Source organism: Sus scrofa, chromosome 7, assembly GCF_054392235.1.
Source record: "Sus scrofa isolate SSC_HxYL_T2T_F1_AM1 chromosome 7, Sscrofa_HxYL_maternal_Yorkshire_Landrace_v2.0, whole genome shotgun sequence".
In the NCBI taxonomy this organism is placed as follows: Eukaryota; Metazoa; Chordata; class Mammalia; order Artiodactyla; family Suidae; genus Sus; species Sus scrofa.
This window is the reverse complement of record NC_139389.1, coordinates 98639396-98652027: the sequence shown is the minus strand read 5'-3', so window position 1 is coordinate 98652027 and position 12632 is coordinate 98639396. Positions and strand designations below refer to the sequence as shown.

Here is a 12632-nt window from a genome sequence, read left to right as displayed (position 1 = left end):
TCATTCTTTTTTATGGCTAAGTAATATTCCTGTGTGTGTGTGTGTATGTGTGTGTGTGTGTGAGTGAGAGAGAGAGAGAGAGACATCTTTATCTATTCACATATTTACGAGCACTTAGATTGTTTCCATATCTTCACTTTTATAAACAATGTTGCAGTGAACATGGGAGTGCAGATACCTTATTGATTTAGTCTTGTCATTTCCTTCAGGTAAATACTCAGAAGTAGATCATATGGTAGTTCTATTTTTAATTTTGGGGGAAACTTCCATACTGTTTTCCATAGTGGCTGTGCCAATTTGCATTCCTACCAGCAATGCACAAAGGTTCCCTTTTCCCCACATCCTTGTCAATGCTTGTTACTTCTCCTCTTTTTGATAATAGCCATTTTAGCAGGATGAGGTGATATCTCACCATGGTTTTAATCTGTGCTTCCCTGATGGTTAGTGATGTTGAGCATCTTTTTCATATGCCTGTTGATCATCTGTAAGTCTTTGGAAAAGTGTTTATTCAGATCCTCTGCCCATTTTTCAATTGGATCACTGTGGGATTTCTTTTCTTTTCTTTTTTTTTTACTATTGAGTTGTATGAATTCTTTACATATTTTGGATATTAGTCCTTTATTAGATATATGATTTGCAAGTATTTTCCCCCATTCAGTAAGTGGCCTTTTTGTTTTGTTGATGATTTCCTTTGCTGCATGGAAGGAAGATATATAGTCTTTTATTCTGCTATGTTTTAACAATGTCATATATTGCAAACCCCCTCTCCTAACACATGCACACATGTGCACCTGCACACACACTCACACACAAACAGTTGCCTACATGGATTCTATACTTCTGTGAGGTTAATACTCATTAAGGATAAACTTAGGAATTTCAAGGTGGAATCAACTCAACTGTAGGCAAATCAGATATAAACAGGAATTCAGTGTATTATATAACCCACTAATTTCCCAAAGCCATAATTGAGTGAAAAGACTCTGATTCACTTTGTCTGTAATGGGACAGATCCACCCTAGAAAGGTCCCTCAGAGATGCTATGATGTTTGGTTAAGGATCCCTGCCCTAGATGGTCACCAAAGATCTCTTTATCTATTAACTTATTTAAAGTTAATAAAGTCAGTTACCTTAAAATAAACATTGAAAAGACTGACACAAGGTGGAGTTAAGATTTTCTAGCCCATCTTTGCTTTACAGGTTTCCAACATTAAAACTCCCAAGCAAATGGATGAATTCATTGAGATCCAAAGTTCCACAGGAACTTGGTACCAGCGCTGGCTCGTCAGATTCAAGACCACTTTCAAGCAGGTATGACTGGGGGACCTACGGTGGGTGCAAGGGAGGCCCTGTGAATATCTGTAATGTCAGTGATGAAGAGGAGAGGTCCTGAACACGCCCGTCACCCAAAGGCAGTGGATGGGCAGGAAGCAACCTTGCATGGGGACATTCTCCTCTCTCTCCTGGGAGCCCTGGGCCACACATTCTATAGACCTTAGTTTCTTTCTTTGCTCTTCTTTTCCAAGGTAGAATTTTTTTTTTTAAATTTTTAAACATTTTTCTCTCTTTTTTTTTTTTGCTTTTTAGGGCTGTGCCCCAGGGTACATGGAAGTTCCCAGGCTAGGGGTCGAATTGGAGCTGTAACTGCTGGCCTACACCACAGCCACAGCAACAACAGATCTGAGCCACGTCTGCGATCTACATTACAGCTCATGGCAATGCCGGATCCTTATCTCACTGAGCAAGACCAGGGGTTGAACCCACATCCTCGTGGATACTAGTGGGGTTTGTTGCCGCTGAGCCACCACGAGAACTCCATCAAGGTAGAGTTTTTAAATGTAAAGGTGCAAAGTCTAGTCTGAGTAAATGTTTTTCTCTCTGGCAATGCCTCTTAAAATAATCCACAGGAAGAAAGGTGCAAGTGAAAGAAATGACCCTTTGAGGTTTGTTGGTGATTTTGGAGAAAGTCTTCTAGAAGGGAAAGGCCATTTCTTCAGAGAAGTGGCTCCTATGAAGCAGATCAGCTGTTGAACACTGAGCAGCCCACAGCCAGGGTCTGCGGAGACAGGATGACCTTCTCGGCGTGGTGGGTGGGTCAGTGTTGGGAATACCATCCCTTCCAGTGGCAGGAAGCAGAATTCACTATTCAGGGTTATTCATTGCCTTGACATCCTCACTCAGGGTGCTCATGGTCACATGCGCGGGGGGGGGGGCACTGTTGTGCTCGCAGATGCTCTGGGCCTGTTAGAGGTTGCCACCAGCCAGTAAGAAGGGAAAAGTCTTTCCTTGTTATTGGAGCAGAATTGCTGCCTCTGGGAGATGATGGTTGCCCATTCTCTATGTGTTTGTAGACAGTTTATTAGAAAATCTTAACAATGAGCTCTTCTAAGTCACAGGTTTCTGCCTTTAACAACCCGTCTCTGGTGCGGCTTATAGGTCTGGGAAAATGCTCTGTACTGTGTGATGGGCCCTTACAGGATGAACACGCTGATTCTGGCCGTGGTCTGGTTCACCATGGCTTTAAGGTAAGTTCTGTCTTATTTAAGTTCATTAATTTCCTTGCGCTTTAGTTGCCTCATCTATACATTGAAAGTTACAGTTGGTTGTAACTCACAGAGTCTGTGTCAGTTTGGGTACTTTGGGCTATAACAGGCAACCCACTCTAGTGGCTTCTACCATGAGGTTATTTCTTATCCATTGGACCAAGAATTCCACAGGGAGACAGGCTCCAGGTGGAGTTCCAGCCTCAGGCTAGTTCTCATCAGATGGCAAGATATCTGTGTTACTCTTGGCACACGGTAGACATGCAGAAATGTCACAGCGAGGAGAGGCTGCCTCTCTCTGAGCCTCACTTTTTAACAGCAAAGAACCGTCCTCAGCAGCCCCCAGCAGACCCTCCCCCCACCCCGCCTCCGTGCATACACATGATATTAGCCAGACGTGTGTCACAAGCCCAGGGCTAAACTTGTTGATGAAGGGGATGTGATTTCCCAGTAATTTTAAACTAAATCAGGATTTGCCTCTCAGCTGAAGATACCATTAGCTTCCCTGAGTGTTGATCCCTAAGCGAAATCGATTTCCTGTCTGAATAGGCAGCCATCAGTGTCCTGTGACTATTAAATGGATAAAACTGTGAAACTTCACAATCATGTGTCCAGCAATAAAGAAAATTAAATATAGCATGATTGGTGATTAGCCAGCTCCTTTCTTAAAGAGTAGGCTCTCACCCCTTCATTTCATTCACCTCCACCTTGCTTTCCTTGAAAGTTTTGGGGCCCACTTATTGCCTTATGAGACTGTTTTACTGTATATTTATAAAGTGCTTGCAAATGTTTCTGGCACATGATATGTGCTCAATTGCTATTGTCAAGTAGGAACTTGCAGTGAGATTTTAAACTTCCATCTATGGAATTACTTTGTTTCACCACCGCCTGTGCTCAAAGGCACACTCCCTCCCTCAACCCAGGAATTTAAATTGGCTCGAATGACCTCTTTGATTATGAGAGGAACATGGGGAGACCTGGTTTTTCCACTGTCTTACCAAATGTCTTCCATATTCATGGAGAGCCAAACAGGTTCAAGTAGAGAGAAAGCTGGACCCTGCTCCCCTCCACCTGCTCCATCTCAACTAGGTGGGAACATTTCAGAAGCCAAAGATGGCAGACACTACGATCCAGTGCCCTGAGTTTTAAGATTTGCTTACATCTAATATAATGATTGAATAAGGGATGCATTTCAAATGCTGAAAACACAGAAATCTGGCATCCCTTCCTTCCCTCCTACCTATTCCCTTCTGTTATCTTTTATTTTCCTATTTATCATTCCGATGTGGTTTTTTTTTTTTTTGCAAATTTAAGCAAATATATATGCATGTATACATACACACATATGGGTATATTTACAAATTTCTATGTCATTTTTATATGCAAAGGACTGCAAAAAGCGATTTTGCTCTGATTTTTTGCATTCAACAGTATATTCTGGACATCTCTCATACCAGGACATGGAGATTTTCCCCGTTCTTCTTTGCGGTGACTTAGTGTGGGTGCAGAGCTGTCCACAGTAGACCACTGTGCTTTATTCCACCAGTGTCTTGGTCCGTCTTGGTTCCGGAATGTTGAGGAGTTCTCAGGCTTTTGCTGTTGCAAAGAATGTCACAATGAGTAACTGTTTGTAGGCTACTTTGTATTGGGCAAGTTTATCAGTGAAATAGATTCTTGGAAATGGGATTATGGTGTCAAAGAGGGTAAATCCATCAATAATTGTTTTAGGCATTGAATGATTCTCCTCCCTATGGTATTGTAAATTGTTGTCCTTCCAGCAATGTGTGAGAGTGCTTGCTTACCTGTAGAGTTTTGGCACACTTTAAGGTGTTGACAGTCTAATAGGCGAGAATGGTAACACAGTGTGGTTTTAATGGACATTTTTCTTATGAGTGGGATTGAGAATCCTTTTTTATGTTTAATGGCCATTTTTTGAGTTGGTGATCTTGAGTTTTCAGGTATAAAATCATATCATCTGCAAACAGAGATAGTTTTATCTCTTGCTGTGCAACCTTATATTCCTCTGGTCTTTCTCTTGTGTAGCTGAGTTAGCTAGGACCTACAATGTCATCTTAAATGGTAATGTTGATGGGTATCCTGGTCTTGTTTTTTGTTAGTGGGGATGTCTGTAGTGTTTCCCTACTAAATAAGATCCTGCCTGTTGAGCTGAATATATCTTTTTTTACATGCTAAGGAAGCGTCCATCAATTCCTAATCTCTTGGTGTTTTTACCAGGAATGAATGTTGCTTTTTATCAAATGCATTTTTGGCCTCTGAGGAGATAGTCATGATTTTTCCCCTTAGATCCGTTAATATGGGGAGTTATTAGATTTTCTAATGAGCCATATTGATACATTTACAATGAGCTTGATTTGCGAGTTAGGCATGCAGCCTCAGATCATGTCGCTGCTTGAATATCCTGTCTTCTCTATCACAGTTACTATGGACTGATAGTTTGGTTCCCTGATATGATCCGGTATTTTCAAGATGAAGCATACAAGTCCAAAATGAAGGTATTTCACAACGAGCACGTGTATGGTGTCACAATCAACTTCACGATGGAAAATCAGATTCACCGACATGGGAAGCTTGTGAATGACAAGTAAGTGGGTGAGCACGGGCTTTCCTCAGATCAAGGTGGCTGTGGGAACTGCTGAGGAGAGAGCCATTGGGAAGATAAGAGTCCAATATGGTGGAGAGTGAGCGCCAAGGCTGGTGCAGTAGCACGACTTCCTGCAGCTGCCAGCGGCATCGTATACCCCTGGTGGCTCTGTCTGCACTGAGCTGTCCCGGTCGTCCTGGCTGTGGTTGACTCATCCCAGGAGGGTTCACCAGACCATCTTTCCTGAGACCCTTCCCCTTCAGTGGTGAGGCGTGGAGAGCTGTCGCCCCTTGTGGCGCCTGCCTGGAGAGAGGGCCCAGAGCTCTCACCAACTCACAGCCTGGTATTGAGGCTTTTTCTTTGGTTCTGGAGGCTTCTTCAGAAACAAACTCAGGGGCTAATATAATTCTATCTTATGTTATTCTTTCACCAATAGTACCTCCAAGGGTTAATGGGCACGGCTCCTGGCTATCAAGAGTATTGACCTTTGGGGGAAAAATGAGTAGGGCATTAGAAAAGTCCCACCCTTTCCCGCCTCAATTCTTTCTGACTCCTCGTCTTTCTACTCCTGGGACACTGAGATGGACAGTCCAGCCTGTTGGGGTTTAAGAATGCCTTCTTGAGGGAGTTCCCGTTGTGGCTCAGTGGGTTACAAACCCAACTAGTATCCATGAGGACACAAATTCAATTCCTGGCCTTGCTCAGTGGGTTAAGGATCTGGCATTATCGTGAGCTGAGGTGTAGGTCGCAGACATGGCTCGGATCCCATGTTTCTGTCTGTGACGTAAGCTGGCAGGTGCAGGTCTGATTCAACCCCTAGCCTGGGAATTTCCATATGCCACAGGTGTGGCCCTAAAAAGCAAAAAAATAATAATAAAAAAATAATGCTTCCTTGAGACTGCCCTCAAGGAGGGCAGGGCAAAAATTTCCCTGGGCCGCATGATGCACTAAGCTGAACACATTCAGCCCTGCTGTTTCCCTTCTGGAATTATACTTAGCAGGTTCACTGGGACAGGTAACTCCATAGTCCAGGTGGTGCAGTGTCAGTGATATAAACTGCCCCCTAGTTAACACCTCTGTGCAAGAATTATCACCAGGAATTCTCTCCTCCAGTGTGGGTTTTACCTCCCCAGGCTGTACCCACCTACATGGCTGAGGGAAGTGGCCCTGCCTGTGATTGTCAGCTGCAGTAGGAGAGGACCAAGGGGAAGTCCAAGGAGGGGCTTTGGGCAGTCTAGTCCATATGGCTCTTATGGGCTGGACCTTAGCAAATGTTCACTGTTATTTAGGATGAGAAAGAAAGTGTGATATAAAAAGGAGAATATTATTTCTACGAAACTCATATTTGGGGGAGGAAAGTTAGGACCAAGTATCAGTGAATGGAATTTAGATTTTCAGGTGATTTTTTTAAAAGGCTGAGGCTTGGTCACAAACATCTACACACTCAAGTGCCCATGCAGGCACGCGCCCTTGGTGGAGACACTTCAGTCACTGGAATCTGCAGAGAGTGGCCACTTCCAGGAATAGCAGCTCCAAGGCTAGTGGTTGGCAGTGGATGGCAACTCCCTCCAGGATTTCTCACTGTTAAGGCTCTTTCATATAAGCCAAGAGGTCTTGTGTTGGCAATGCCAAGGAAGAAATGCTTTGCCATTATTAGAACATTTTAGAAATGTTGGAAACAAGCACATTATGGATGGCTTGATGTCACCCAGGATTTTTCCCTGCAGAAACAATTCACTAGAAGAGATCTCATCCATGGAGTTCCCAATGTTCAGTGATCCTCTATTGTGATATTAGTGATAATAATGACGGTAATGGCAGTGGTAATAGGCTGATAATAACATTACCAAACACTTCTGTGTGCTGGATGCTGCCTCAAGTGCCTTTCCTAGATTATCTCCTTTAAAAACTCCAGGAGGCAAGAAATGTGCTTTCTCTTTTACAGGTGGGGAAAAGAGCTTAGAGAGGTTGGGTAGCTCGCTCAAATCACACAACTAACATAAAGAGAAATGTCTCTCGCCCAGTTCATGCATTTGGACTTCAATCCCATACCCTTAACAACTACAAATATTATCTAATTGGGAAATATTCCATTCCCACAGAGGCTCTGTTTTACATGGTGTTTTCTGTATTAGAAAGTTAATTGCCATGTGAAAACCCTTACGATTTTGAACAGTAGGTTTTGGAGTTCCAAGACTTAGCTGTGCAGAAAATGGGAACTTGTGGTCCACTCTGCCCTTTTAAAAGGACCAGGACTCCTGAAGCTTTCAGCAGGCTGCTGGGTGGGAGTGAGGAGAAGCAAGACTTGATGAGGGTGGTGGTCTCGTCTGGACCCAGAACCCCATGGGATATAGTTACTGACAAGGGTCTGGGAATGCATAGGCAGGCCAAGGTTGGTTTGGGAGTGGATGTAAATATTCTGCACATAAATATTCAGAGGTTCTATCACTTTTCTGTATTTCGAATGCATGGGAAAGTTTCTGGGTGATTATTAAAGTATAAATTCTTTCAAAAGTTGCAGTGAGTTAATTTTAACTTACCATATATATGTTTTTTAACCAACAGATTCTAAAGTACACCCACTGTCATTTGAAGCCCATAATTTTTAACCCCAGCAATGTGAATAAAAAGTTTTTCATAAGCTTAGGAGCATTTGAAACTAAGACTTGGTTTCTTCTCTTGAGTTATGCTGCCATCTGCTGGTCATAAACCAGAAAACACCTCTTCCTTGGAAACCTTGAGCCTCTTTGGAGAACGTGATTGATGTTGTTTAGCTCGGGTGGGACATTTTCCCATTTGTACCAGGATTCCCTCTTCGACTTTGTCCACACTTTGTTGACTAAAAATTTAGATAAAATTATTTACTTTATTGACTGTCACACATGGGGGAAGCTTACTTTTGGCAAGGAGAGCAGAGAGAAAGCAAGCAAACACACATTTAGGAAAGAGAAGGTTGATTTCATGCATCACAATGAAATGCTACCCACTTGGTTAAAAGCTCCTTTTAGCGGGGTATGAATAAGAATTTTCTGCTTGGCATATACACATTACTGTATATGAAATTGATAAGTAACAAGGGCCTACTGTATAGCACAGGGAAATCTATTCAATACTCTGTGATAGCCTATATGGGAAAGAATTTGAAAAAGAAGGTATGTATGTAAGATGTACTGTATGCTATGTACTATATACTATATAAGATTACTATAAGATTAATATATATTATACATACATACATTCTTTTCATACATACATAATATATATGCACGTATAACTGATTCACTTTGCTGTATACCTGAAACTAACACAACATTGTAAGTCAACTATACTCCAATAAAATTTATTAAAATTTTTTTTTTCTTCAGCTGCGGTGGGCATGTTTCAGGGCAGTAAATCTCTGTGCAGCTGCCAGTGGTGGGAAATGTGTTAACTGTATCTTCTGGCTTTAGGTCTGAGGAAGTAGCCAAGGCTTGAGGGACTTAGGTTCCAAGCCTTGAAGGGTTATTAGCTAGCTGAGCCATCTCTGATCTAAGCCTCTAGTTGTATATCTTCTACTAGTCGTAATATTGATATATACTGTCCATCAGGCTTCAGAGTTAGTACAATATATAGGTACAATTTTTATAATTTGATCTACATCCTGCATAGTTCTTATAGACCTTCTTCCTGAATATCTTACAATTAATTGCCTATTGAAAATAGGACTGCTGTTTCTCATCGAGCATTTACCCAAGTTATTGCAAAGGCTTCAAAGTTAATACAATATGAAGGTACAATTTTTATAATTTGATCTACATCCTGCATAGTTCTTACAGAGCTTCTTCCTGAATATTTTACAATGAATTGGCTACTGAAAATAGAATTGCTGTTTCTCCACCGAGCATTTACCTAGGTTATTGCAAATCAGTAGAAACCCTGTTGAGTTTTGGATGTTTGTTTTGTCTCTGAGATCTTTTATTAGTTCTAAGAGTTTTCCCTTGTTATTATTACACAATCCCATCATCTGCTGATAACAAATGTTTTGTCTCCTTTCTTTTTTTTAGTCCATCGTGAAATATATTAAATAAGTAGAGAATAGAGACTAACACAGATAACCCTATTCAGAGCACCTACCTTTGTAAAATCATAAACTAGGCAATATTGACTTCAGATTTTAATATAGATCAAAAATTGCTCACTCTGCTGCCATTCTGAATGTACCACAGTGATCACTTTGGAGTCTTACATTCATCTGTGTTTTTGTACTTTTCACATGCATTTATATACCTATAAACATTGTACAACATTCTTTTGTGTGGTTTAAATTTTAGGCAAATATCATACTGTGTTATAGATGTGAACATTTAATTCTCAACTTTTGCAACTTTTTTGTTACTTTTAGGATCTTTACTTAATTTTTTAATTTTTTAAACTCAGGTATAGTTGATGTACAATATTGCATTGACTTTGACCTCTGGTTTGATGGTGGATAGAAGCCATGATAATGGGCATCCTGGCTTCAGTGGGGGTAATTTGGGCATTTAAATTTTTAAGTATGATATTTGCTGTATGCCTTTGATTGACCTCCTTTATCAACTTGAGGAAATTCTCTTCTATTTTAGCTATGCTGAGTTTTTTTTTTATCCTGAAAGTGTATTGAATCTGTGAAATATTTTTTCTGTACCTATTATGATCATTATATGTTTTTTTCTTGGACCTATTAAAATGGTGTATTAAAATAATATTTTTTTCTGGTATTCAGCCATACTTGACTCCTGGGATATATCTTAATCATTCAGTGTGGACTTTTAAAAATGGCAATACATTAACAAATTTGATTTGCTGATGTTCTATTTAGGATTTTGGCATCTAAGTGGTGTATTTTTCTTATACTGTTCTGTTTCAATTGTAGTATCAAGGTTATACCCTCTTTTTTTTAAGATGTTTTTTTTTGTTAAAAATAACTAACTTGTTTTAAACCATAGATTGATAAATCATAAGTGACTGGTTATTATGCCAAATGCACAATGAAAAATTGCTTTCTTTTTTAAAATTTATTTATTTTTCCACTGTACAGCAAGGGGGCCAAGTTACACTTACATGTATACATTTTTTTTTCCACCAGACAGAAAACCAAATGAAAAAACATGAAAGCAATATAAGAGACCTATGGGGTAATATAAAGTGGGCCAATCTATGCATAATAGGAATTCCAGAAGGAGTAGAAAAAGATAAGGGGATGGAACTAGAAAATATAAGGAAAATATAAGGAGAGCCAAGAAAAACTAGAACATTCATTTGCAGAGATGCAAACTGAACTAAGGGCAGTAAAAACCAGAATGAATAATGCAGAAGAAAGAATCAGTGATATGGAAGATAGAATAATGGAAATCACTCAATCCGGTCAACAGACAGAAAACCGAATCAAAAAACTGGAAAGCAATATAAGAGACCTATGGGATAATATAAAGCGGGCCAATCTACACATAATAGGAATTCCAGAAGGAGTAGAAAAAGATAAGGGGATGGAAAATATATTTGAAGAAATTATCGATGGAAACTTCCAAAATCTAAAGGATACTGATTTCAAGATACAGGAAGCACAGAGGGCCCCAAAGAAGTTGAACCCAAATAGACCCACACGAAGACACATTATAATAAAAATGGCAAAAGTTAATGATAAAGAGAGGATCCTAAAGGCAGCAAGAGAAAAGCAAAATGTTACCTATAAAGGAACCCCCCCATAAGGTTATTAGCTGATTTCTCTACAGAAACTCTACAGGTCAGGAGGGAATGGCAAGTGATATTTAAAATGCTAAAAGGAAAAAATATGCAATCTAGAATACTCTATCCAGCAAGAATATCATTTAAAATAGAAGGGGAAATAAATTTTTTTTCCAACAAACAAAAGCTAAAAGAATACAGCAATACAAAACCCAGGCTAAAAGAAATATTGAAAGGGCTTCTCTAAACCAAAAAGAAAGGATTGAGGAAGCTTTTGTTTTTTCTCCCTAGGGCTGCACTTGCAGCTTATGAAAGTTCCCAAGCTAGGGATTGAATCTGAGCTACAGCTGCCCACCTACACCACAGCCACAGCAACACAGGATCCGAGCTGTGTCTATGACCTACACCACAGTTCATGGCGATGCTGATCCTTAACCTACTGAGTGGGGCCAGGGGTGGAACCTGCATCCTCATGGATACTAGTCAGATTCATTTCTGCTGAGCCACGCATGATGGGAACTCCCTGCACCCTCTTTTTAAAAATGTGCTAGGATCTTTAGAAAAGAGGCAGGATGAGATACTATAATTCCAGTGCTTAGGTAGCCTTAAGTATAAGAGAAGATGAGGGGAAGGAAGTTGGATTTACTGGCAGATTCTCTGAGGCACAAGAACATATAGTACTTTTTTGTGCAATAGAACTTGATGAAACATTGTAAATCAACTAGACTTTAAGAATAATAAAATTAAAATTTTTTTAAAAAGAACATATGGCCTTAGAGAGTCTGTTTGGTTCACATTGGCACCAGTATTTCCCATCATATACAGCTGATTCTTCATGAACTAATGGTTCAGTGGTTTGGAGACATAAGAGAGCCATCGCCCAAGTCCACTCTTTTATTTCTCTTTTTTCTTTTTCTTTTTCTTTTTTTTAGCCACACATGTGGCAGCTGGAAGTTACCAGGCTAGGGGTGGAATTGGAGCTGCAGCTGCCGGGCTATGCCACAGAACACGGCAATGCTAGATCCAAGCTGTATCCTCCACCTACGCTGCCACAGCTTGTGGCAATGCTGGATCCTTAACCCAGTGAGTAAAGCTAGGGATCAAACCTGTATCCTCATGGATACTACTCGGGTTCTTAACCTGCTGAGCCACAAGGCAACTCCCACTCTTTTATTTCTTTTTCAGGCTCCCTACTAAGGTACTTCTTTTTTAGTTGAAGTACAGTTGATTTACAACGTTAGTTTCAAGGATACAGCAAAGTGATTCAGTTATACATATATATCTATTCTTTTTTAGATTTTTGTTCTATTATAAGTTATTACAAGATATTTAATATAGTTCCCTGTGCTATATAGTGGGTCCTTGTTGTTTATCTATTTTATATATAGTAGTTTGTATCAGCTAATCCCAAACTACTAATTTTTCTCTCCCCCTCTTCCTTTCCCCTTTGGTAACCATAAATTTGTTTTCGAGTCTATTTCTGTTTTGTAAATAAGCTCATTTATATCATATTTTTCAGATTCTGCATATAAGTGATATCATAGGATGTTTGTCTTTCTCTGTCTGATTCAGTTCACTTCGTATGATGACCTCTATGTCTGTCTGTGTTGAGGGTAATTTTCGCTTATAGAACCATATACTAGAACTGGAAACAGCCATCTCCTCAGGATTGTTATTTTAAAGACTTTTGAATGACAGCCTGTAGAGAAGAAACTTGCCTGGAATCTTTCAGTGACTGGGCTCTAGAAGTTGAACTCCAATCTTCATTTTTTCGAGGATGGTGT

The 12632-nt window shown here is 40.1% G+C and overlaps 1 protein-coding gene across 7 annotated transcripts in view; it reads left to right on the top strand.

The window, feature by feature from the left end:
- Nucleotides 1-12632, top strand: part of SV2B (synaptic vesicle glycoprotein 2B) — a 198491-nt gene that overhangs the window by 168213 nt on the left and 17646 nt on the right. For all 7 annotated transcript variants that reach the window (XM_001926765.8, XM_021099374.2, XM_021099373.2 and 4 more), the window contains 3 exons: nt 1201-1311; nt 2437-2525; nt 4981-5145. In XM_001926765.8, the coding sequence (XP_001926800.6) occupies nt 1201-1311; nt 2437-2525; nt 4981-5145 (365 nt within the window). The remainder of the gene's footprint in view (nt 1-1200; nt 1312-2436; nt 2526-4980; nt 5146-12632) is intronic.